The sequence below is a fragment of the Schistocerca serialis genome, chromosome 9 (genome assembly GCF_023864345.2).
Source record: "Schistocerca serialis cubense isolate TAMUIC-IGC-003099 chromosome 9, iqSchSeri2.2, whole genome shotgun sequence".
Lineage (NCBI taxonomy): Eukaryota > Metazoa > Arthropoda > Insecta > Orthoptera > Acrididae > Schistocerca > Schistocerca serialis.
Genome location: NC_064646.1, coordinates 283670201 through 283692699, shown reverse-complemented (window position 1 = coordinate 283692699; position 22499 = coordinate 283670201). Strand labels below are relative to the sequence as shown.

The following is a 22499-nucleotide window of genomic DNA, read 5'->3' as shown; positions in this document are numbered from 1 at the left end:
CCCCTGTGGCACCATCTCCAGTAATCGGTCCTTTTCTGGACAGATATTTTCATCTGCAGATCGATTCCTTCTCTGTTTTGTTTCATGTAGCTGATGCACATGTATGCACCTTCTCTGCATCCGCTCTAGTTGATATACACGGCCACATTCCAGTGAGTAGAGATGAAAATCCTGATGGAGGGAAGTGAGATGCATTCCAACCGGCAGTCACATCCATGGGCAGTTATCAGGAGGGAGACATCCCTCGTCTGCAGACAGGGTACACAGGATGGTGAAGGAATCGGCTAATGCCAATTGCATAAGAAACCAGGAGCTGGCTCCATTGTATTTGTAGAGGGGGAATCCCTTCTTCTGTAAGGAAATTGTCAATGGGACTAGTCCGAAAGGCATCAATAGTGAGACGCAGCCCACAGTGGTAAACAGGGTCAAGTATTTTCAGAGTGGAAGGAGCTGCTGAGCCATAAACCTGGCTACTGTAATCTAGTCTGAGCAACACCAAAGCACAGTAAAGATGGAGAAGGGTAGCACAGTCTGCACCTCAAGATGTGTGGGCCAGTTTCAGCATGCATTTAGTCTTCAGGTGCCAAATATGGGGCGGCCACGTCAGTTTTTTATCAAAAATAAGGCCCAAGAAACGGGACTGTGCAACAACATCTACAAGCTGGTCCCCTAAATAAAATTTCTGAATCATGGTGTACAGCAGGAAGACAACAGCTTATAGATGTTGACTCCGAAATTATTGGTATATCTGAACACTTCTTAAATAAGGAGATAATTCTGAGGCTTCCTTTACCAGGATAGAGGTTGGCTGGCAGCTTTTCTAGGAGCTCTTTGCGGTGTGGGGGAGTAGCCATGTATGTGAAAAACAGCATCCCATTTGAGTCAGTTGATGTTTCAAAGTACCGCACTGAAAAGGTGTTTGAATGTTGTGCAGGTGTGGTTAAATTTAGTGGAGATAAACTTCTAACTGTTCTTATTTATAGATCCCCAGACTCCAATTTCACAACACATTACCTAAAGCTAGAGGAGGTTCTTGGTTCACTTTATATGTGGTGACTTCAATATTAATTGTATAAGTGATTGTGCAAGGAAACGATGCTGGTAGACCTCCTTAATTCATATAATCTTAAGCAACCATATTCTTTCCAACGAGAGTGCAAGGGAACAGTAGAACAACCATAAACAACATTTTTGTTCATTCCTCATTACTAGAAGAGCATTCTGTTAGCAAAAAGGTGAATGGCCTTTCAGATCATGATGCACAAATTTTAACTCTAAAAGATTTTTGTGCTGCAACACATGTTAAATATAGTTATCAACTGTTTAGGAAAGCTGATCCTGTTGCTGTAGAGACCTTTGTAAACCTTACCAAGGAACAAGAGTGGCAAGATGTTTATAGTGCTGATACAGTAGACGATAAATATAACGCTTTCCTCAAGACTTTTCTCGTGCTCTTTGAAAGTTGCATTCCGTTAGTACGTTCAAAACAGGATACTAGCACAAACAGGCAGCCTGGGCGACTGACTAGAGGGATAAGAATATCTTGTAGAACAAAGTGGCAATTATATCAAAACGTTAGAAACAGTCAAAATCCAAATGCAGCAGCCCATTACAAACAGTATTGTAAGGTGCTTAAAAATGTTATTAGGAAGGCAAAAAGTATGTGGTATGCAGATAGAATAGTGAAGTCTCAGGATAAAATTAAAACCATATGGTCAGTCGTAAAGGAAGTGGCTGGTCTGCAGAGACAGGTCAAGGATATAGAATCAGTGCGTAGTGGGAATGTCTGTGTTACTGATAAGTCGCATATATGTACAGTATTTAATAATCACTTTCTGAATATGGCAGATGAACTAAATGGAAACCTAGTCCCAACAGGGAGTCATACAGCGCTCTTAGAAAAAAGTGTTCCGAGACTGTTACCTGAAATGCTCCTCCATGATACTGACAAGAGGGAGATTGAGTTAATAATTAAATCACTAAAGACCAAGAACTCTCATGGATATTATGGAGTATCTAGCAGGATCCTGAAATATTGTTCTATGTATGTTAGCCCAGTACTTAGCCATATCTGTAACTTTTCCTTTAGGAATGGTCGGTTTCCTGACCGATTAAAGTACTCAGAAGTGAAGCCACTTTATAAAAAGGGAGACAGGGATAATGTTGACAATTTTAGACCTATTTCTCTTCCATCGGTGTTTGCTAAAGTTATCGAGAAGGTTGTATATAAAAGGTTAGTGGAGCATTTAAATTCACATAATTTGCTGTCAAATGTACAGTTTGGTTTTAGAAATGGTTTAACAACTGAAAATGCTATATTCTCTTTTCTCTGCGAGGTTTTGGATGGATTAAATAAAAGATTGCAAATGCTAGGTGTTTTCTTTGATTTAACGAAGGCTTTTGACTGTGTTGACCACAAAATATTACTGCAGAAGTTGGACCACTATGGAGTAAGGCGATGCTTACAATTGGTTCACCTCTTACTTCAAGAACAGAAAGCATAAGGTAATTCTCCGCAATATTGAGAGTGGTAGTGATGTTCAATCCCAATGGGGCACTGTTAAGTGGGGCATTCCCCAAGGGTCGGTGCTGGGGCCACTGCTGTTTCTTATTTATATAAATGATATGCCTTCTAGTATTACAGGTGATTCAAAAATATTTCTGTTTGCTGATGACACCAACTTGATAGTGACAGATCTTGTGTGTAATATTGAAACAGTATCAAATAATGTAATTCGTGAAATAAGTTTTTGGCTTGTGGAAAATAATTTGATGCTAAATCACAGTAAGACTCAGTTTTTACAGTTTCTAACTCACAATTCAACAAGAACCGATATTTTGATCAGACAGAATGGGCATATTATAAGCGAGACGGAACAGTTCAAGTACCTCGGCATTCGGATAGATAGTGAGCTGTCGTGGAAAGCCCATGTTCAGGATTTTGTTCAGAAACTAAATGCTGCTTTATTTACCATTAGAACAGTATCTGAAATAAGCCACAGTTCAACATGAAAAGTAGTCTATTTTGCATATTTTCATACGCTTATGTCGTATGGTATTATTTTTTGGGGTAATTCTTCTGATTCAAACAGCTCAAAAACAGGCTGTTAGAGCTATATGTGGTGTAAGTTCGAGAACCTCTTGTCGACCCCTATTCAATAGTCTGGGAATTCTGACATTGCCCTCACAGAATATATTTTCTTTAATGCCATTTGTTGTTAGCAATATTAGCTTATTCCCAAGAGTTAGCAGCTTTCACTCAGTTAATACTAGGCAGAAATCAAATCTGCATGTGGAATGCACTTCCTTGACTCTTGTGCAAGAAGGAGTGCAGTATTCTGCTGCATCCATTTTCAATAAGCTACCACAACATCTCAAAAATCTTAGCAGTAGTCCAGACACTTTTAAGTATAAACTGAAGAGTTTCCTCATGACTCACTCCATCTATTCTGTCGAGGAGCTCCTGTAAGAGCTGAAAAATTAAGTAAATTCCAGTGTTACATTGTTGATTTTCTTTATTTAAACTTACGACTTGTCGCCTGAATATGTTTCTTATATTTCATTTTATCTGTTTCTACTATCATGTTATAATTTCATGTATTGACTCGTTCCATGACCATGGGGACTTCTCCTCAATTTGGTCCCACAGAACAATAAATAAATAAATAAAAAATAAAAAGAAACAAAAATGCATAACCCATATTTTGGAGGGAGAAACCTGGAAGCAATGGGAGACAGCCCATGCAGAGACCCATCGGATGGCACCTTGGAGCCGGTGCTCATCAGATGCTACCGAGTGGAGCTGCACCAGATGCACAAATCAACATATTCCGCCAGGATAACCAGAGACCCAACAGAGGTTACAAGCCCATTGATGGTTATAACAAAGAGTGTGACACTTAACACAGAACCCTGTGGGATACCATTCTCCCGAATCTGAGGGGTGCTGAGTGAAGTGCCAGCTCTAGCCCAGAAGAGCCAATGGGATAAAAACTTGCAGATAAAAATTGAAAGAGGGCCACAAAAGCCTCAGTTATGGAGGGTAACTAAAATGTGACGGTGCCAAGCCATCTCATGTGCCTTATGAAGGTCAAAATAGAAAGTGACATGGTGCTGGCTGTTAGTAAATGCCTGTCGGATTGCTGTTTCCAATCTGAGTAAATAGGCAGTTGAAGATCGTCCTTCCCGGATGCCACACTGGTACGAGGACAGAAGGCCCCGAGATTCGAGTACCCAGCATAATCAGAAGCCAACTATCCTCTCGAGCTGTTTACAAAGTACATTCATCAGGTTAATCGGGCCTTAGCTGTCGAGGAATGTTGGGTTCTTCCTGGGTTTACGGACAGGGATAACTATACTATCCCATCATTGTGGCAGGAAAACATCCGTGAGCCAAATGCGGTTGACCACATTGAGTAGATGATGCCTGTAGGTAATAACATCCAAGTGTTGGATCATTTGGTTGTGCATGGAATCCAGGCCTGGGGCCATGTCATGTGAAGAGGCAAGAGCCTGCAAGAATTTCCTTTCAGTGAAGGATTCATTATGGGGGTCAGCTTCGTGGGGGTTGAAACAGAGGGGTCTGTTCAACTCTGTGTTTCTGCCAGAAAAAGGTAGCAGGATAGGAATAGGACACTGAAGCTGTCGCAAGGTATGTCACAATTGTTCTGCAAAGACCAACGGATAAGTGTGCAGAGCACCCTGGAGGATAAGACCCTGGACAGTTGATTGTCGCTGGCAGCCCAGAAGGTTACAGAGCTTGGGCCAAACCTGCAATGAAGAAGCCTATGTCCCCAGGGAGGAAACATAGCACTCTCCGCATCCCTTTTTTCCTCTGCTTAATATGGGTAGTGAGCTTTAGCAAGGAGACACACTTAAAAGTGAGGAGACTGGTCTGTGAAGGGTGTCATTTAAATATTTGCAGTGCCCATCAGCAGTCCTAGACAGTAACTGCTACATCCTCGATCCACCATGGTACTGGTCCACGATGAGGGGGACCTGTGGATAGTGGGATAGCAGAGCCAGCAGCATGAAGAATAGTGGCAGAGACGCCCTGCATGATCGTATCAATGCCATTAGAGAGAGAGTTGCTGAAGTGCACAGCAAACACAAATAAAGGCCAATTGACCCAGCGGAAGGCCCAATATGGGGGCCTGCCTGCCTTGTGGTGGCAGGGGATGATAGAATCACAGGAAAGTGGTCACTGTCACAAATATTACCACTGGGTGACCAATGTAGGAAAGACACAAGAGCAGAAGATGAGATGGTAAGATCAATAACGGTAAAGGTGCTGTAAGCGACAATGAAGTGGGTAATGAATTAATGAGACACAAATCAAAGTCTGTAATAAGTTGGTCAATTAATTAGAAAACCCCTACCATCTAGTTGAACCCCCCACCCCCGACAGTGGGTCGAGTGCATTGAAGTCCTTGAGGAGGAGATATGGGGACGAGAGTTGCTGCATTAAAGTATACGGTTCAATGTAAGGAAGTGGCTTACCCAGCGAGCGATAGACACTGCAAACAGTGATTGCTGGGGTTGTTTGCACTCTAACCACTATAGCTCCCAGGTTCGTACAAAAGGGGGATGCAGTCACTAATGAAAATCGGTGCAAACCAAAGGGCAGTCCCCTAAAGATGCTATCCCAGGGCCTGCAAGGTTCTGACAGAATGCCCGATAACTACGAAACGTTGGAGAGTGGTCATCACGAAAGTGCATTCTTGAAGAGAAAGATAGAACACAGAATAGTAGGAAACAAGTGGTTATATTTTCCACAGGTGACTTAATATCCATTGCAATTCTACTGGTTTATCGTGTGGCAAGAGTCCAGGTGATACATAAAGAAGCTGAGGGGAGGTTATGTCACTTGGTCAGTAGTTGTCACCAACAAGGATGGGGTGACATCCATAAATCAGATGTAGAGTGCGGTTGTGAGGGGGAAGATGGCACCTCCAGGGGCACCAGAGAGAGGGAGGCAATGGGGGTGCGGGCACCTTGGCCTGGGACTTTGTTTCTTCTTCTGGAGGAGGACAGGGCACAGCGAGAGAGCAGTCTTCTGCAAGATCACGAACAAAAAGAGAGTGAATGACCTCAGGGCACACAGATGGTGTGTCTCATGGCCAAGTTGTGGTGGTAGGCTTCCGGCCTAAGAGACACCCGGAAGGGGGGGGAGAGGGGCGCAAGGGCCCCATCACCGACAGATGCCAAAGAAGGACACTTCTTCACCAGGGAGAGGTAGCAGTTCCCAGAAGGGATGGCTTTGAAACTGGAGGAAAGAGGAAAGTGATGCTGACTGCTTTCTTGGATTCCCCCAGCATGATACACCACAAGTACCTACCACAGGGTAAACAATTAGCAAAGGGATGTATGTGGTGCGAGAGAATGGGCTTGGGGTCAACAGCAAATTGGTGCCTGCATCACGACAATGTTCCAGCCATTCCTTCACTTGACTCTCAATTTTTTGGTGAAAAACCAGATTCCTGTGCTTAAACAGGTTCCTTACTCTCCTGCACCCTGCGACTTCTGGTTGTTCCCAAACTCAAGAGGCCATTGAAACGAATGTGATTTCAGACAATAGAAAACATTATAGCAGCAATGACAGCTGAGTTAAACTCCATTCCAAATGAGGCATTTTCAGCATGCTTCCAAAAATAGCGCCACTGCTGAGAGCAGTGTGTGTAGTCCCAAGCGAACTATTTTGAGGGTGGTTAGATGTCCAACACCCTGGTTAAGCCTGTTCTCTCTTTCCCAGCCAATGGTTGGAAACCTTTCTAACAAACCTCATATAGCTACACATGCTCTGCTATACAAGTAGCTTTTCTGTATGTACTGCACCTCTAAAGTGCCCATTCCAAATACAGGAAATTATTCATCAATTTGTTGATTTCAGTGAACCCTGATTCTTTAAAGAATGAAACTCCCATGTATAAAATAAGCTTCCAGAGCTCCAGGCACTAACAGAAAGTACTGACTTACAAATTGTTATAGGTACTGAAAGCTGGCTAAAAACAGAAGTTCAGGTGAAATTTTTACATAGGACCTGATGGTGTTCAGAAACCATAGATTGAATACAGTTGGTGGTGGCATTTATGTTCCTGTTATAGTGGTCTACCCTGTAGTGAAATTAAAGTAGATAGTTCCTGTGAGTTATTAAGGGTCAAGGTTACACTTGACAACTAAAATAAATTAATGACTGGTTTCTTTTACCCGACCTGCCAACTCAGATGATAAGTTGCTGAATAGTTCAAAGAAGGCTTGAGTCTCATTTCAAATAGGTACCCACTCATACAATTACACTTAGTTGTCACTTCAATCTACACTCAGTATATTGGCAAAATAACAGGTTTTAAGTCAGTGGTAGGTGTAAAGCTAAGTCCAAAATCATACTGAACGCTTTCCTCGAAAATTATCTTGAACAAACTCAGAGTGTACAGGGCTGTGAAAACATACTCAACCTCTTAGCAACAAATAGCACCGAGCAAATAGGAAGCACTGTGACAGATACAGGGACTAGTGACCACAGGGTCGTTGTAGTGAGACTGGATACCAAAACACACTAAAAGAGACACAAATTTATTCCGAAAGCAGATAAAAATTCTGCTCGACGCCTTTCTCAGAGACAACCTCCATTCTTTCCACGCTAACTGTGAAAGTGTAGACCAGATGTGGCTTAAATTTAAAGAAATAGCATCAACACCAATGGATAGTATACCTAAAAAATTAAAAATAGGCAGAACTGATCTGTCATGGTACACAAAACATGTCAAAACACTGTTGCAAAAACAATGAAAAAAGCATGCCAAATTTAAAAGAATGCAAAATCCCCACGACTGACAATGTTTTACAGAAGCTCAAAGTGAGAAAAAGTGTTGTAAAGGTTTGAAATGATGTGTAAAGTTTGTTGCAATTCACTAAGTGCTATTATCAAATTCTGGGTGTATAATGACTGTATTTGTGTACGGTGTAAAACCATAAACCTGAGATCATTTAATGAGCAGATTATGACAGCATTAAGTTTTTAAATTTGGTCAGTAATTTTATAAAATACTGAAAATGAAACTTCCCTTGCCTTTAGAAGTCATTAGAGAGACAACTTTTAACTGAACTGGGACACTGTGAAGCATGAACCGCATTAACCATTTAGTAATGGCACACAATAGCCTTACTGCTGTGTGTGTTTATGAATACAACGTTGCAATGGTAGGCTATGCTTTCATTCTACCATCAAGGCCAGCAGCAAACACTACATCCTCTAGCTTTAATCAGAAACTGAAAGCAGCCTCAGAAACTAGCTGGTATGGGTTCCACACATTTGAGCAATAGTCTAGGACAGATCAGACAGGGGTTTTGTAAGCAATTTGTTCTGCAGACTCACTGCATTTTCCCTGTATACTACCAATGCATAAAAGCATGTCATCTGCATTACCTACGGCTCAGCCTATGTGAACATTCCATTTCATACACATACAAATTGTTACACTCGAGTGTTTGTATGAGCTGAATGCTTCCAGCTGTGACTCAGTGATATTGTAGTCATAGTGCACCACATTCTTCCGTTTTATGAGGTGCACATTTCTGAACATTTAAAGCTACCTGCCAATCTTTGCACCACTTCGAAGTCTAACTAGAATCTTGCTGAATATTTGTACAACTTTTTTTAGAAAGGTTTTTCATTATAGATAATTGCATCATCTGCAAAACTTTTGAGGTTATTATTAATGTTTTGTAGCACATTATTATTAACATACAACAGGAACAACATGAGCCTCAACACAGTACCAAGAGGCACACCTTAAATCATTTCCATATCTATCGACGAGGCCATCCAACACATGCTAGTCCACCCTACCAAGACTTCCTCAATGCATGTACCTGACTACCTTTACCCATAGCTTTCCCAATGTCATGTGAGAAGAGTGTGAATTGGGTTTCAAATGGCCAGTGCGTGCAGAGTCACTGCTAGTTGTCACGGAAGAGGTCATTCTGCCTGAGACACATTCTGAGATTCTACAACAGATAAATGTCAAATATGTTGGATGGTAGTTTTGTGGTTCACTTGCACTACCATTCTTATAGATGGAATAACCTTGTCTTTCTTCCAGCTCTTGGGCATTGTTTGAGAGATCTACAGTACATTACGGTTAAAAGAGGTGCTACATCAACTGCAAATTCAGTATAGAATTGTTGATAGACGTTACTTCATATCCCTGAAGTTTTGCTCAATTTTAGGGACATAAGCTGTTTCTAAGGCCTCTGACTCTAATATTCATGCTCCTTATTTTTGCTGTGGTTTAACCGGCACACTACTCATGGACTTTCCTTTTTAAAGGAAGATGAGATGAGTTGGTCGACGTTCTTAAGCTGGAAATCGTCCTGACTACTCTCAAACGATTGGCAGCTGCTGCTAATTGGTGTGTTGGAAGAGCTCCCAAGCGTCATGTACTTGAGATAATGGTACCAGAGGTACCTCAAATACTATCTTCTCCTGTGGATCCTGTCTCCTCTGCAGAAAGTACAGGATCTGTCATTACTCAATCACTTGACTGCAAGGGTGTGTCAATGGAAGATCTAGGCATCCTGCACAGGGTGGACAGGAACCAGGGAGGACTCAGGGTGTTGTATCAATCCCACTAACCAGCAAGTTTGAGGCGCCGACTTTCGCTGAAACTGAGACAGTGGGACTCACTTCATCTGTTTTGGGGAAACCTGTTTTTCCAGTGTCAAAAGGAAGCAAACACAAAAGGGTACAGGTGGGTCACTTAATTGTCGACAATTTAAACATATAGTGAATGACGGTAAACCCTAGAGAAATGGCAGCAAGGGACAGGAATGGACACCAGGTGCACTGAAGTGTGTATGCCTGGGCACCTGATTCACCATCTTTCAGCCACTGAGAAAACAGGATGCAACCAACTGCAGACTGTGGCACACATTGGAAAAATGATGCTTAGGTCTGGGCTCCAAGGTCATACTTGGGTCATTCCAGTGACTGGCAGAGAAGGTTGAGAAGACCAGCCTTGCACTTGGGACTTTCAATGAAGCTCACAATTTGCAGCATAATTCCCAGAACTGATTGTGGTCCTGGGGTTCTGAGTTGACTAAAAGGATTGAATCAGAGACTTCCAAACTTCTGTGACAAGCTACACTGCAACTTTCTGGACTCGCGTCATGGGTGGAGAACTATATGGTCCCCCTAAATAGGTCAGGTGTGCGCTACACGAGAGGCTGCTACTAAGGTAGGCAACTCTCTATTCAACCAGAAAACCAGAAATAATAGCTGTAGGAAACCAAGAAGTATCAGATCAAAAGAAATGCCTCCCACAGGTGAGGCTTAAAATCCTAATGGCAAACTGCCAAAGCATTCAGAACAAAATGCCAAAGATTGAAACACTCTTGACACTCATAAATACTAGGTATAGAAAGCTGGTTGACACCTGAAATTGATAGCAGCGAGATTTTTGGGAAAAATTTAAGTGTATATTGAAAGGATAGGAAAATGGGAAACTGAGTGGAGTATTTGTCGCAGTAGACAAGAAACTGAAATCACCAAGTTAGAAATTGAAACAAGACTCAGTATTAAGGGTGGACACAAAATGATAACTGGATCCTTATATTACCCACCACACTCATCTCCTGATGTAACCGAAAACTTTGGAGAAAACCTCAGCTCACTTGCACGTAAGTTTCCCAATCATACTGCAATCACTGGTAGAGACTTTAATCATCCAACAATTAATAGGAAAAATTACAGTTTTGTTAGTGTGGGTGTGATAAGACATCCTGTGAAATGTTACTAAATGCCTTCATTGAAAACTACGTAGAACTGAGAGTCAGATACTCCACTCATGATAGAAATATATTGGATGTAATGGTAACAAATAGCCCTGACCTCTTTGAGGATATCCACTTTGAAACTGGTATCAGTGACCACGATGCAGATGCGGCAATAATGATTACCAAAGTACATATGATATCTAAAAACAAGCAGAAAAAAATGTATGTTTAGTAAACTAGATAAAACATCAGTAGTGCATATCTCAATGAGGAATTTTAAACTTTCAGTACTGGGTAGGAGCATGTAGAGGAACTACGAGTCAAGTTTAAAAGAATGGTTTACCATGCACTGGATACGTATGTACCCAGTAGAATAGTTAATAGAGGGAGGGAAACTCCTTGGTATATAGTCACTGTAAAAAAAGTTTAAAGAAACAGAAAATACTGCTTTATACAAGTAAAACAAAGCCTAGGGATGTAGTTAGTGCAGAATGAAATGCATCTGGCTGTCAAGAGAGCAATGCACGACGCCTTCAAATACTACCGTAGCAGAATATTGTTAAATGATCTTTCACAGCACCCAAAGAAATTCTGGTCATCTGTAAAAACTGTTAGTGACACCAAAGTTAGGGGTCAACAGAAGCGTCCGATTCCACCACTCGGCTTTGAGCTGCGATGTAAGGCTGTTGTGGTGTGTGATGTCACAACGGCGCAGAATTTAGTTTGTGAGAGTGGCGTGTTTGTAGGTGTCGTTTTGATGTGATTGGTGGTGCTCTCTGGTGGTATGTGTTGTGTCTTAGGTGATGTTTTTGGTTTAGTTTGCATGTGTGGCATGTTTACAGGTGGCGTATTGTTGCGGTCAGTGGTTCTCTCTGGTGGTGTGTTTATGGGTAGCGTTTTATGTGGCATATGGGATTCATTTGTGTGGTAGCATTGCACATGTGTCGTATCGGTAGCGACTGTGCTTTCAGCGGAATATTTTTCAGTGAGTTAACGATTTTGGTTTTGTTATGTCAACGTTATTGTAGTTTTTTTATGTTCTCCGTGTGTGTTGTAGGTATGGATATGACTGACAAGGTCATGAAGTGTTTAGTGTGTCATGAAGAAATGAGGCTTACTGAAGTTCCGGCGTCTCGGACCAGGGACAGCTATATGTAGAGATGTCGCAAGGATAACAGATCAAGGGAAGTGTTCAATTCCATTTTTGATTTTCAAGGATTTTTTTTTTTTTTTTTTTTTGTAGGATTAAGTGTGGTGGTGGTGAAAGTTTTGAGATTTATAGTGTGGTATCGGTTGTTTCTGTTGACCTATATAGGTCAAGGGAAGTGATCGATTCCAGTGGATTTTGCGTGTAGTGGAATTTGGAAAGGTTGTGGGGGTCTTGTTATTTTAATGTTTTTTGTCATTTGGTGTAGTGGTGTGTGTTTATATTTAGTTTGTCCCCACCCAAAAACCCCCAATTTCCCCGTTACTTTCATTATATTTTTGTAGGAATATCTATTTGGTGGTTTTCAATCTATTTTCGTGTTTGTTGTCATGTTTACGTGATGACGTCATAGGAGCGGTATGGGAGTTGTTGTGAATGGTCATTTCCGCCGTAGTGGTGATGTCATTGGTCAAAGCAGAGGGGTGGAATCAGACGCTTCCATTATCCCAAAGTTAGTGTCCAGTCCCTAGCAAATGAGAAAGGAATTCTTTTTTTTTAGAGTAGCAAAGCAAAAGCTGAAATGCTTAACTCTGTTTCCAACATCCATTTACAAAGGGAAGCCTAGAAGAATTGCCCCAATGTAATCCTCGTCCAACTGAAACGACGAATGAAATAAGTATCAATGGCGCTGAGAAACAGCTGAAATAGTTAAAATTGAACAAAGCTCCAGGGCCCAACAGAATTCCTGTCAGATTCTATGCTGAATTAGCCCCTCTTTCAACTGTAGTCTACCAGAGATGCCTCTAACAAAAACCCGTGCCCAGTTCTCAGAAGAAAGCACAGGTCACATCCATCTACAAGAAGGGTAGAAGAAGTGATCCACAAATCTATCAATTTGTTGTATAAACTTAGAACATATTTTGAGCTCAAACATAATGAGGTATCTTGAATAGAACGACCTCCTCAATACCAGCCAGCATGGATTCTGAATACACCGATCACATGAAACCCAACTTGCACTTTTCTCACATGACATACTGAAAGCTTTGAATCATGGCAACCAGGTAGAAGCAATGTTCTTCGATTTCCGAAAAGCATTTGACTCAGTAACAAACCTACGCTTATTGTCAAAAGTACGATAATATGGGGGTGTCAAGTGAAATTTATGACTGGATTTTGATAGGAAGGACAAAACACCATGTTAATCTTGTTGGAGGGTCATCAGTAAATGTAAAAGTAACTTCGGGTGTGCCCCAGGGAAGTGTGTTGGGACCCTTGCTATTCATGTTTGATATTAATGACCTTGTAGACAATATTAAAAGTAGCCTCAGACAGAATAACCTGCCAAAATTTGCTGCTGTTAGACCTCAAAAAAAAAAAAAAATAAATAAATAAATAAATAAATAAAAATAAAAAAAAGAAAAAAGAAATAAAATAAAATAAAATTTGGAGGAGGTTTAACTTTAGAAAGGCTGACTGATCGAGATTTGCATATTTATTGGTTGCCAAAGTGTCATCTATGGAACCAACACCAGAACAGTGCAACAACTACCAAAATATCTATACATCGTGATTGTCAAAAATCTTACGTTCCTAGGCTTACATGATATCAGACAGCCTTATTTACAGCATTCAGCAACTTATTTACAGAAAACCCTTTCAGTGAAACAACTATAGAAACAGGAAACAAGCTCATTTCCTCTATAAGAGAGTCAAAAATGGAAAAATGGATTAAAACAATAGAAAACCTGGATCCAAAAAGAGACAGTTATAACACTTGGAGACTCTGTGCCACCTGTGCAATGTTCCAACTGAGATCACTAAACACACCAAAATATCACCACCAACCAAATAGCACACCAGCCACTGCTAAATGGCAAGCCCAGCCATAAATACAAAAAACCAAAACTATGAAGATGTGAGGAAGATGAGAATAACAACTCTTCACTTCCATTCACAATAGATGAATTACAGAAAGCTATTAAACAGAGTAATACTGGTGAGTCAGTTGGTTTGGACAATTTACGAACTGAGCAAATCAAGCACTTTGGATTAGCAACAAAGGAATGGATTCTCCAACTCTTCAATAAATGTGTTGATAGATGTAAAATTCCAAAGATATGGCAGAAGGGTCAAGTAACTGCTATACTGAAACCAGGTAAAGAATAGTCCAAAGAATTTTAGACCAATCGCATTACTGTGTCACCTTTACAAACTGCTGGAGAGAGTGACTTTAAACCAACTCTCACATTTTATTATTGATACCTTGCTTATATCGCAGCAAGCTGGATTCTGCCCTGGTAAAAGTTGCACAGGACAATTACTCAGTCTTAAACAGTTTTAGAAGATGGCTTTGAAGCCCATAAGGTGACAGGAGTGGTATTTATGGACTTGACAGCAGTGTACGACACCATCAACCACCAATTACTATTAAAAAGGTCTACAACCTAACCAAGGATTTCAGCCTCAGCAGGCTTAACGCCAATCTTCTACAGAATCGAAGATTCTTTATTAACCTCCAAGGACAGCACAGCTGATGGAGGCTACAGAAAAATGCCCTTCCTCAGGGAAGTGTGTTGGCTCCAGCTCTGTACAATATATATAGTAGTGACCAATCTATAGTCTCCAACTGCAGGAGTTTCTTGTATGGTGATGATCTCAATCTGGCAACCCAAAGCTCAAACTGTGATTCAATAGAAATCACCCTACAGAATGCTCTTGAAGATCTGTCAAAATACTACAGAATAAACCAGCTTAAACCAAAACCATCAAAGACACAACAAGTGTGTGCTTTCAATCTGAGAAATAGGGAAACCACCCACAAGAAAGACTGAATGGTCTGGGGTTAAATTGGAACACTGTGACACTCCAAAATACCTAGGAATAACAGTCAACAGATCTCTAACATTCAAAACACATCGCATGAATTTCAAATCAAAAGTTTCCACCAGACCAACGTAGTGAGAGAACTGGCCAGATCACAGTGGAGCAGCCAAGCTGAAATGATCCGAATTTCTGCAATGGCATTATGCTACTCCGCTGCAGAGTATACTTGCCCTGTTTGGTATAAGTCAACACATGCCAAACAGGTGGACATTGCCCTAAATGACACATGCAGAATTATAACAGGCTGTTTGAAGTCAACTACAGTTGATTGGCTCTACCACCTTGCAGGAACTGCACCACCACCTGTTCGAAGAAAAAGTAGCAGCAAACCGGGAAAGAATTAAACTGAAGCAGGAAAAAATGCATCCCATGCATGGGTAACAATCCTACGCACAATGACTAAGGTCAAGAAAAAGTTTCCTCAGAACATCAGAGAAACTAACAACCACTGATGAAGAAGTCAGGTTGCAACTATGGAGGGCTGAGACATCCCACCCTCCTGGTTGGAAAAGATTTTCAGAATCTTTAACCCCTGGTCATGGTGAGAATTGACCAACCTGGAAGTCCTTGAATACGCCGAGGTCAGGTGTGGGCAGAACACGGACTAACCTGGCAAAATCGGGATACATTGAAGGAAACAAAACTCAATGTGACTGTAGGAAAGAACAGACTGTTCAACATACGTTTCAGTGTCAACTGTGTCCTGCAAACTGTACAGAAGACTATCTTCACCAGGCAACTGAAAATGCACTGCAAATGACCAAATTTTGGTCAGAGATTATATAAACTGTGTTGACCTGTCAATAATTGTATAAACAGTGTTTTTATGTATGAACGTTTCTGAGATGAGAATAATAATAATAGACTTTTTGCAGATGATGCAGTTATCTGTAATGAAGTATTATCTCAAAGAAGCTGCATAAATATTCAGTCAGATCTTGACAAGATTTCTAAATGTTGCAAATATCAGCAACTTGCTGCAAAAGTTCAGCAATGTAGAATTATGTACTCACTAAACGAAAAAAGGTTGTACCCAATTACTAGGCCTATAATTTCAATGAGTCATTGTTGGAATCAACCAACTCATACAAATACCTGAGTGTAACACTTTGTAGGGACCTGAAATGTATTGATCACCATAGGTGGTAAACTTCAGTTTATTGACAGAATACTGAGGAACTGCAATTAGTCCACAATGGAGATTGCTTACAAATTACTTGTGCAACCAGTTCTTGAATATTGCTGAAGTGTGTGAGAACCATATCAGATAAGACTAATAGAAGATATTGAACATAATGCAGAAAAGGGCAGCACAAATGGTCACATGTTTGTTTAATCTCTGGGAGAGCATCACAGAGATACTGAAGGAACTGAATTGGAAGACTCTTGGATGTAGACATAATCTGTCCCAAGATAGTCTATTAACAAAGTTTCAAGAACAGGCTTCAAATAATGTGTCTAGAAATACACTACGCTCCCCTATGTATCACTCACATAGGAACCGTCAAGACAAGAAATATTAGAATAATTACTGCATGAACAGTGGCATTCAATCAATCATTCTTCCCACACTCCATACACGAATGAACTGACTGATACAATGGAATGTATCCTCTACCATGCACCTCACTGTGTTTTGTAGATTGTTGATGTAGATTTCAACATGGAGTTCATTATCTGTTATGTGAGTTCCACTGGTTTTCATTCACATTTGCTGTGAATACTTCGCCGTTGATCACCAGTATTTTGATGGTAATCTGTGGGGGTCATTTCTTAGGATCTTAGAGTAGGCCTAACACTTCTGTCTCTGACATAAATATTACTTTTATTTTCTTGGTCAATAAATTTCTTGAAAGCAAAAAGAAGAAATCAAGACAGACATGACAGTATGACATCAGAATAGAAAGCCACTAACAAATCTGATAACAATAAACAATTTCACCTATGGTAGTAGTGGACTAACAGCGGGCAAAGTCTCTCCAGTATAAAGTGTGACACATGAGTAATGGACCTTACAGCTGCACTAAGCAGATAGTTAAAGATGCAACAATTTCCAGATCACAATGAAATACTATTACTCTTTCATCCAGCAGATGCAAGACACTAGTACACATAATTTTAAATGCTTCTTCCTGCAGTATGAAGATGGTGCAATTGTTATTTGGGCTTCTCATACAAACCCTACCTACGGTACTGAGAAAAATAACGTATCTACCAGTTAACTAACACACCAAATCTTAAAAGCAGATTTGAAACACACTAATTTTATGTTTCCATTCTTGAAGTTAAGAAATTAATGTCCTCATGTATTAGATAAAAATGTTACATAGCTTGATTTGTGGTCAATATGTACATGATATAACATAACTGATAGTGATTATATTTAAAATTAAAGCATTCAACTATATGATAAGATGCCAAGTACGTCAACAATATGGCAGTGACTGAATGGTACTCGCTCTGTCACAAAATATATGTGACACAGTGAGTACATAAAAGAGAAACACTGCCAAGCAAATTCTGAATGGAAACAGAATAGACTTAAGTAATGCCTATGCCAACAATTTGTGGCAATGCAGTTTGTTAATTTAAGAGGAAAACTAGAATATCAGCTCTTCAGAGTGTAAATGAATTTAGAAATAAGGCTATTTATGACAAAACAGCGAATTTTTATTTAAAAAACAACCTGATGTTCAGAAAGGCAATGATGGATAAAAAACCGTAAGAGTAATAAAAACTTACTCTGATATTCCTTACTGATGTCCGGAAAAAGACTGAAGTTTTCACTGCTGTCGTCGTCGTCTGTATCAGACATTATGAAGGCTCTTAAAACCTACAGAAAAAGAAAAGATAGTCACTTCTCGTACTCATACGCGTTGTAAACTATAGTACAGTATTTTATTGGTCCCCTTGTATCTTCTTCTGTTGATAAGAGAGAGAGAGAGAGAGAGAGAGAGAGAGAGAGAGAGAGAGAGAGAGAGATACATGACATCAACATTTTAACCTACAACTATTCAATATCGTGTAGCAACTTTGTATAACCTAAGTAAAATTGAAACTTTTAGTACGGCACCACACTTTTATTCAATATCAAAGTTTATGCAATAGGTCAGAGTATCTATACATTCGATTCTATTGGTTCACGAAAACAAATGTATACGTCAATAACAAAAGCTAAAAACACAACACCGCATACATATTCCCATATCTCGCGCGCTTAGTTATTGCTTGCTTTCCCACGCTGCCAACATACCAAGTACCAACCCTGTATCACAAAATCATAATTTCGTCTGTACTACTCACTAAGTATAGTTTAACTGTGATGCAGTCACATATATGCTAAAATTATCAAAATAGTTTGTTTCATATATCTCGGACCTGTGTTAAATAATACGGCGACTAACGAGTTTATCTGTTTCTTGTCCACATTTCATTTAATGGTACCTTTGTGGAGTAAACACAGGCGTGTAAATATCAACAAAAACATCGTGTTCATAATTATCATATGATGGTTAAATCGAAGATTTAATGCTTTCAGGCGCTAAATCACAATAAAAGCGTACTATGGCACTCAAATCGAGCAAAATTTACAAAAGAAAATGCTGGTATCAAATAGTAATATTGTTCTATACGTTTTCTTTCCATTTAACGTCACAGGTGCAGTCTCCCAAGGCGCTAGGTCATCGTACAGTGTTTGTGTTACAGACCCTGACTTTGACAATACTGTTTTAAAATGGTTTCAAGGCAGTTTATGAAGTCATGTTATATCAGATGGTAACGACATAACTGAACGCGAATGTAATTCAGAATCTGAACAGTGTGAAAGTGAAAACGACTTTTTTTGCCTTTGCATCTTTAGCTACAGCTTCGTCTAGCAATGTAACTGGTCGAAACAAATATCGTCGAAACCTTCTCTCAAGCATTTTCAAGTGGCGGCAGCATATAGTGCGTTTAAAATTAGTTGCGACTTTTGACGTTTGGCTGACCGGAGAGGGACGTGACGCCGTTAACCAGTCAACACCATGACTAAACAGCACGAATGAGATGCATCAATGTTCGTCAGCTGTCGTTGTAACGTCGTATTTTATGAAACTGCTGAAGTGTTGTGTAGTCGTCAAGGTATTGTGAACAAGTGTTTGGTGTTGGTGTTGCATTAACAACAGCAGTGCAGTACATCTGAATAAGAGATTTTCAATAAAAATGTTCGCGAACACGTTCATGGGTTGGGAAGATAACGTTGTGCTGCAAAACACTCCTCGGAATTCGACAGTAGTAATAGACAAAACGCATTACCACTCTATTAATGCACAAAGCTTCAACAACGCAGTGAAGAAAAGCGGATATTTTGCGGGTACAAAGAAATGTTCCGTGAGATAAATGTGAACCTAGCATGTATAAGGCGAAGATATGGAACTTATAGTGCACAAGCCAAAACTTCGCGCTATCGGATCGACGAACTGGCTAACGGAAAAGGGAATAGTTCAATCAGGCTTCCTACATATCATGCTCATTTATTCCGACAGAGTTTATGGACGTAGATGAAAAGTCCCGTGGTAAAAACAAGAAGTTTACACTCAGTGAGGTTCAAACGCTGACCAAAGAAGCCACTGAAAATGTTGCACGACAGGACTGGTCTTGATTTGTCAGCCTTACCAAGAAGGTACTCCAAAAGACATTGGTTCACGAAGGACTGTTTCAAGTTTTGACGAATACGTAACTTCTATTATTGCCTGTCAAAACACAGCAGAGTTCAGAAATGTTCATCTCATTACCATTCTAATGCAGTTGAAATTTCAACAGAATCCTGAAATAGTGCCTTATTAAACTAACAAGTGAGTGCTAGTCATGTCAATATGTTATGAAACAGTCCATTCTTAGTATAAAAATAAACTAGTAATTTCTTCACTTATATTATCACAAAATCCACAGCAGTTCTCGTTTCACCAGCTATCGATGGCTCTAATTAATTAAATTATTTCATTGAAAAAACTCTAGTCGTCTGAATATCTCGATAGATACAGAAGTTTCGCATATTAATCTCACGGCTAAACACACACATCTTTGCGCGCTGTCATTTGCCAAAATTTTGTTTGGATATCTCAAACCATTTGAGATACGAGTAATATGTGAAAATTTTATTATAGTTTTTTCACTGACGCACGAGTTTGTCAGGGAGTGCTTTAAATACATGGAATTTTCTCGAAATTGGGAACAGACGGCGGTGTTCTTAAAAATTTAAAGAATAATTCAATCTATCATCTACATTTAATACGCAGTAACATGTAACCTATCACGCACCAAACACAAATTCATAGCGATACCTATTTTTCTCTGCAAACTAAGAATTTCTTACAGTAGTTTACGTACTATCGAAATTTCACAATAACTCTGATCACTAACGAAATGATAGCCGGTTCATCATAAAACTGGCGAATTAAACTATAAGATTTTTGCGAGAATTAGAGCTTATTACCGAATAGTTTCTTTAAAAACGTTCGAGAAAAAAAAATCGCAGATCTGCCAGCTTGCGCCGCTTTCTGTTCACGCTGTCAAGCGCGCCTGACAGGTTCCGCGCCTATAAGGTGGTGTTATACTGTCACATGACGCGTTCAGCACACGCTGGCAACCATGCTTTCCTCCACTTGCTCCGTACAGAACTGTCAAAAGTCCCAACTTATTTTATATGCACTATAACAGCATTCCTTCACCAACATTGCAGCCACCAGCTCCAGTAGGTGATCATCCGGATCCTCTTACTATTTGTAATTTGATTATGACTGTCAGTGTTTGAATATCGTATTTAAATTGATTAATGTAAAGATAAACAAAGAAAGGCCAGAAAATGATCCAGATGTTAAGTATGAAGTTGATTTATGTTGACTAAAACTTTTTTTCTTGCATTCATTCGCAGTGCTTTGGGTGTAGCGGAACCGAGAGCAGAAGTCGTTGCAGACCGATCGGAAAAACGCTATACATGCTGCACCAGTGACCCAGAGAAGAGGAGGAAGACGCCTTGTTTACCAATGTTACAATAAACCAATCTGCCATGGGAGTTGGCAGCCGCGGCGCAAATCGCACACCCTAGAATATTTGATTTATTATTGGTCCTGTAGATCATACAGTTTGTACAGCAAAGCACATCATGATATAGGACAAGTCAATTTGAAAAATTATGTTGACAAGGTATATGAAGAGAGATGACAGTAGTGGCGCATAACTCCCATAGCAGAATACATATAGGATATATAGACAAAGTATAAAAAATGTGGTGTGTGATGAGAGATGACAGTGGTGCATACTGCACATAGCAGAATACATATAAGAGATACAGACAAAATATGAGTAACAAACAATAATTAAATTATCTTACTACATAGAAATATCTACAACTGAATATACAGCTTATTACAAGTAATTAAAATATTGTGGTACATAGTTCACATAGCAGAATACATATATGAGATACAGACAGAATATAGATAAGATACAATAATTTAATTATCTTACTAAGTAGAAACATCTACAACTGAATAAACAGCTTATTGCAAGTAATTAAAATTTTGTTTCAAGAAATTCATGTATGGGATAGAAACAGTGATTTAGTAGCAATTCTTTTAATTTAATTCTCATTATTTTTGGGTTTTTCATTGTTTTTATGTCTGTTGGGAGGTGGTTGTATATTATAATGCCCATACATTTAACCCCATTCACATATAATTTTGTGTTGTGGGCTATAATTTGTAACTGTGTTTTGTTTCTGGTGTCGTGTGCGGTGGTCTGCATTTCTGTTGAGGGTGTCCCAAGTGCTGTACTGTAAAACAAGCTAGTTCCCATATATAGAGGCATGGCAGTGGCAGGATTTTTAGCTGTTGAAATAGTGGTTTACAGTGTTCAGTTCTTTTTTTACATTTCTTTATTCTTATTACTTGTTTTTGTAACTTGAAAATTGTGAGAGAATCAGAGCTCTTTCCCCAGAAGATTAGGCCATAGCTCAAGACAAGACTCAAACAGGGCATGGTACACCAGCTTCAAGGTATCTACACTGGCTGTGTCTTTTAATGATCGTAATAGATAGCAAGTTTTACTAAGCTATTGTGACAATGCCTCAATACGTGGTTTCCAATTTGGTGTGTTACTGATGGTAAGTCCAAGAAATTTGGTGTCCTGCCTGTTCGTAATGTCATCTTTGCCGATAACTATAACTGCATTGAAGGGGGTTAGATTTTGTCTAGTATGGAAGTTCATACTTACAGTTTTTTTTTTTTAGTATTTGTGAGTAGTCTATTTGCTTCAAACCACGATTGTAAATGACAAGTAGTTTCATTAACTGCATCTTGCAATGTGTCACCTCTACTGGTTATTATGATATTTGTGTCGTCCGCATACATAAAGGAGTTGGCATTTGGTATGTGTTCTGGGAGATCATTTATGAACAATATTAAAAGAACAGGGCCAAGGACAGATCCCTGAGGGACGCCATTTGTTGTATGTATTATATCTGACCTGCAGTGCATGAATGTCTCTGATTTTCTTATTTCTACATATTGCTTTCTTTGATTAAGGTAGCTATGGAACAAATTGTGGGCTACACCTCTAATCCTATGCTTATGGAGTTTCATAAGCAGCAGCTTGTGGTCGACCATGTCAAAGGCCTTGGACTGATCAAGAAATATACCGAGAGCAGGTTGTTTAT

General features: G+C 39.7%; 1 protein-coding gene and 1 long non-coding RNA gene across 3 annotated transcripts in view; one reads left to right on the top strand and one right to left on the bottom strand.

Moving 5' to 3' along the window:
- LOC126418970 (uncharacterized protein CG4449) overlaps nucleotides 1–18055 on the bottom strand; it is a 156330-nt gene extending 138275 nt beyond the window's left edge. Inside the window, exons 1-2 of one of the 2 annotated variants that reach the window (XM_050086018.1) lie at nucleotides 18003–18055; nucleotides 17549–17639 (exon numbers count right to left, since the gene is read on the bottom strand). In XM_050086018.1, coding sequence (XP_049941975.1) covers nucleotides 17549–17621 — 73 coding nt within the window. In that variant the 5' untranslated portion in view covers nucleotides 17622–17639; nucleotides 18003–18055. Of the gene's footprint in view, nucleotides 1–17548; nucleotides 17640–17848 lie in introns of both variants that reach the window. The other variant, XM_050086017.1, reaches the window with a different exon arrangement.
- A 419-nt stretch (nucleotides 18056–18474) lies between these two features.
- LOC126418969 (uncharacterized) lies at nucleotides 18475–21379 on the top strand. Its single transcript, XR_007575918.1, has 2 exons — nucleotides 18475–20537; nucleotides 20718–21379. It is a non-coding gene; the product is annotated as an uncharacterized LOC126418969 (long non-coding RNA).
- Nucleotides 21380–22499: the final 1120 nt, after the last annotated feature.